This window comes from Octopus bimaculoides, chromosome 6 (assembly GCF_001194135.2).
Source record: "Octopus bimaculoides isolate UCB-OBI-ISO-001 chromosome 6, ASM119413v2, whole genome shotgun sequence".
NCBI lineage: Eukaryota > Metazoa > Mollusca > Cephalopoda > Octopoda > Octopodidae > Octopus > Octopus bimaculoides.
The window spans coordinates 66,181,371-66,185,701 of record NC_068986.1 but is presented as its reverse complement, the minus strand read 5'-3'; the positions used below and the strand labels follow the sequence as shown (position 1 = coordinate 66,185,701).

At 31.8% G+C, this 4,331-nt stretch overlaps 1 protein-coding gene across 1 annotated transcript in view; it reads left to right on the top strand.

Moving 5' to 3' along the window:
* The window catches only part of LOC106877208 (laminin subunit beta-1), a 173,934-nt gene that overhangs the window by 79,597 nt on the left and 90,006 nt on the right, over positions 1 to 4,331 (top strand). Inside the window, exon 4 of the mRNA XM_014926058.2 lies at positions 1,352 to 1,469. Coding sequence (XP_014781544.1) covers positions 1,352 to 1,469 — 118 coding nt within the window. The remainder of the gene's footprint in view (positions 1 to 1,351; positions 1,470 to 4,331) is intronic.

Here is a 4,331-nt window from a genome sequence, read left to right as displayed (position 1 = left end):
TTTCTTTTTCTATTTTTGTTATATGAGGTATAAGAGAAAAATGATTAGCCAGAGATTTTATTAGACACATCTTGTGATTATTTATTTACTATCTTATAGTTATTCTTTTTAGTTTGGTATTTTTTTTTTAGTATTTAGCATTCAGATTACTCTCTCAAATGTAATGCTTATTTATTCACCTTGTTTTGAATTAATTAGGCATTTTCTCACAGCTTCAAGATTTTGATGTGCCTGTCTATTTTTAGAATGACATTGTAGGGTAGGTGTGAGAGGCTGCATCTGGTCAATTTGAATATAAAGCAGGTAGAATATATGCACCACTTATGGTCAGTTTAAATGTTAAGGGTTAATATGAATTTTTAAAATTGTAACTGACTGAAATAAAACTTGGTGCAATGTTACCAAGTCAGGTTACACACATAATATAAAATGTCCACTCAGAGTGGAAAGTCACTCCCTAGGCACCCTTGACATGAATTTTCCACCAGTTTTGCTGTTTGTTGGTTGTTTTCTTTTTCTATTTTTGTTATATGAGGTATAAGAGAAAAATGATTAGCCAGAGATTTTATTAGACACATCTTGTGATTATTTATTTACTATCTTATAGTTATTCTTTTTAGTTTGGTATTTTTTTTTTAGTATTTAGCATTCAGATTCCCCTGTCAAAATGCTTTTTTTATTCACATTGTTTTCAATAAATCATGCATTTTCTCGTAGTTTCAAAACTGTGTTGCTGTGGTGGTTTTATTTTTAGAATGATGTTGTTGGTTAAGTGTGAGAAGCCGGATCTGGCTGGTTTGAACATAAAACAGAATATTTGGGCCGGATATGGCTAAAGTGTTAAATACCAAGTAGTGAAGTTCATGAATGTTTTCATTTTACCTGTACCTTCTCTTAGTCTACTTTACCATGATGTAATATTTATTCCCACTTAAACATGAATGTTCTGTTCAAACAAACTATACTGCAGTAGATACCTTGATAGAAACTCTTATTTTGACTTTTGGTGTAAAATGCACCCTTGTTTATATCACTAGTGGTGAGATAAATCTGAGACCACCAGGGATAAATATTACCTTTTGATATTAATACTGCCTCTATCACTAATATATACTTTGCCATGCTATCATATCTGCAAATTTCAATATTAGAAACCATTATCATAAAATTGAAATGGTACTTTTTTCCCAGTTACATGTACTGAAGCAGGTAATATCACCAGTATGTTAAGATATAAAAAAAAAAGTCTTTTGACTAAACTGAAAAAGGAAGAAAAAGGTTTGCCATGTAAATTATGCTACAAAATATATTCTATTTGTTAATGGTTAAATAAACTGATTTCTCATTTCAGGTAGTCTTTCAAGTTTTGCCCACATCTATTAGTATTGGTAACCCATACAGCTCAGAAGTACAGGATCTCTTGAAACTTACCAATCTAAGGATAAACTTCACTAAGTTGCACACACTTGGTAAGTAAAATGTGTGTTAAAGTTACATCTGAAGTAATCTATGAATGTTGAAAAAGAATTGAAGTTAAGAGTCCATCTAGTAATGTTTTATTTTTGTATTGTGATATTAAGTTCACTGATGTATGAGGACAGATATATTACCCTTCTTTTATTCTTTAACTGGTTCTCATAAGTTGGCTATGACCATGCTAAGGCACATGCATTATTTTCTTTCAGTGTTCTACACAAAATTGAAATTATCTAAACCAGGGGTTCTCAACCATTTTAATCTATGGACTCCTTTGATTGCTATTTTATTCTGGTAGACACCTGTCACCATTCAAGGTTTTAAAACTAGTTTTATAGAATGTTATTTATTGTTTCCACACATTAATTTGTGTATGTTGAACTATGTAAAATGTTAGAGAAAGAAACCTAGCTGTTTCTTACAATACATACCAATAAATACATCTAAATCAAAATTTTTTCAGGGCCCTTAAAATACTATTGGTGGTTCTCAATTTACTATTTTGTTGTGTGGGTTCCCAAAAGTCTTATATGGACCCTGGTTGAGAACCACTGGTCTAAACACTGCAATGAAAAATACAAGAACATTGTTTAAACTACAGTTCAACTAATTTTAAACAACTTCAATAATTGTCAAAATGTGGATCAAATACATGCTAAATTTCCAGGCCAAGGCATAATTTATGTATTTTTTGTTTACCACTCCAGACAGTATGCTACTTTACTTTCTAGTAGCATCCTGTAAGCTATTAATTAGGTCATTAGAGCATCATTGACTCCAACATTTCACAAAGAAGAGTACACCATAGTAGTTTCTCATCGCATTCTCTACACCCATGGAAAAAGATTTCAGCTCAGCTCTGGATGTTAAGAAATTATAAATCAGACTGGGTCATTGAGATTTAAAAGTCTATGCTGTGGGTGTGACACAGCACTACTGATGGGAAAACAACTAGCAAACTATTGTTTGACAGGTAAAAAATACCTTGTAAATTGAATTCAAGTGTAATTTTCATTGACATTAATATCAGTTGGTTTATTGTGATCACTGAAAGTTAGTGTCAAAGTTATTTTAGGTTAGTTAGTCTTAATTGTATGTCACTGGAACATAGCTGGCTTCAAATAACAACTTCTTATACTAGCTGAAATTTTACATCAGTTTTTAGGCTGTCGGTAATTAAATTCTTATTTTCTTTAAAGCATTGATACTTTGGGACTTTGCATGTGATTTTTTTTTTTTTTTTTTTTGCTCCTTTTTTTCATATTTCAAATATGGGACAAATTTGCTCTTCATTAAGTGTCTCCTGAAATGTTGTTAATAGACTCATTATTTTGACGGCTAAGAAGTATTCTGCAGCAACTAAGGCTGAAGCTGAAGCATAGCTGTGTTTCGTCAATGATGTAAAGCTTACAGTTTATTTAATAATTTTGACATTTTCACTGAATGCTATTACTAAACAAGTCATCTAGAGCAAGTAAAGGAACAAACATTGACAAACACCAGACTTGGAAGTGAAAAAGAAACACCACTCAAACATGAAGAACATAAAGTTGTTAGTGAAAATAGCCTTCTAATATGTTGAGAGCCAACAAAATTTCTAGATGACTGGATGTTTTATAAATATGGTCTCTAAGGTTTCACATTTGACCAATTTTTTTCCTTAGAAAAATAAATGAACAAATTCTTATGACATTTCCCTGTTGTTTCCTTGCTCCCCTGTAAATGTTATGTTTAATATAATACGAGTTACATGTCATCACAGCTTCTTATTTCCTCTTCCCTATACTTGTGCATAAGTAAGGAAACAATTTTGATAATGACCTGTTATGATAACTAAAGATGGGATTATCATGGAGAATATTATGGGTGTAGTTTACGTTTTGACATTTAGTGATTTTTATTTCAAGATTCCATGAGTTTTTAGTTATTTTGCTAATTGCTGTAATGGAAAACAGAGTGACTAAACAAGTGATGAACAAGTGTTGTGTATCTGTGTGTGTTTCTATTTTGTGATCAATTAATATTCATTGTCTTGATATTTTATTACAGTACAATCCAGTCAAAACTCTATCAAGATGAACTCCCTGACTTGTTTTGAGTGTTGGTTGTAATCATTCTTTTCTTTTCATATTGGTGCTGTGCTTAGGGAAAAGTATGTGTCAGAATCTCATTTCTCTTTTATAAATCCTTGAGAAGATTTGAAACTTGTGATACAGGGTGTAGCAGAAAACCTGTTGCCAACTGGCCAGTCACGAATTTGTTTGTCACTTAAAGACTAAGATAAGCATAAATTACATATCCTTACTCAGAGACAATGCAGTTTATAACAAGAATGCATTAGAATGCATTGAACCATTTATGAATAAGGAATTGTAAACAACTGTAAGGCTGTTTGTTGCTTAATAATTTTTAAAGCATTAAGCAGTTGATGAAGCTTTGCTGTATTACATACTAGTAAACAGCAGAAGAGTTATTTTAGCCATTTATGAGCTCATAAAAATTGTTAGATTAATTTCATATTTATTTCTTAATAATACTGGCTATTAAGAAGTGTCAAAAAGTTTTCTTGTACCTGCAAAAGCTGGTGTTGACCCATTTATTATATATTGTTAATGTAGACAACTTTCCAGAAAAGCTTATTAATACTTTCTATTAGAATTGAAATTTCTAAAGTATTTTTGCATTATCGGTGTAGGTGTGGCTGTGTGGTAAGAAGTTTGCTTCCCAACCACTTGGTTCTGGGTTCAGTCCCTCTGCGTGGTACTTTGGGCAATTGTCTTCCTGCTGTAGTCTCAGGCTGACCAAAGCTTTGTGAGTGGACCTGGTAGACGGAAACTGAAAGAAATCCATTATAT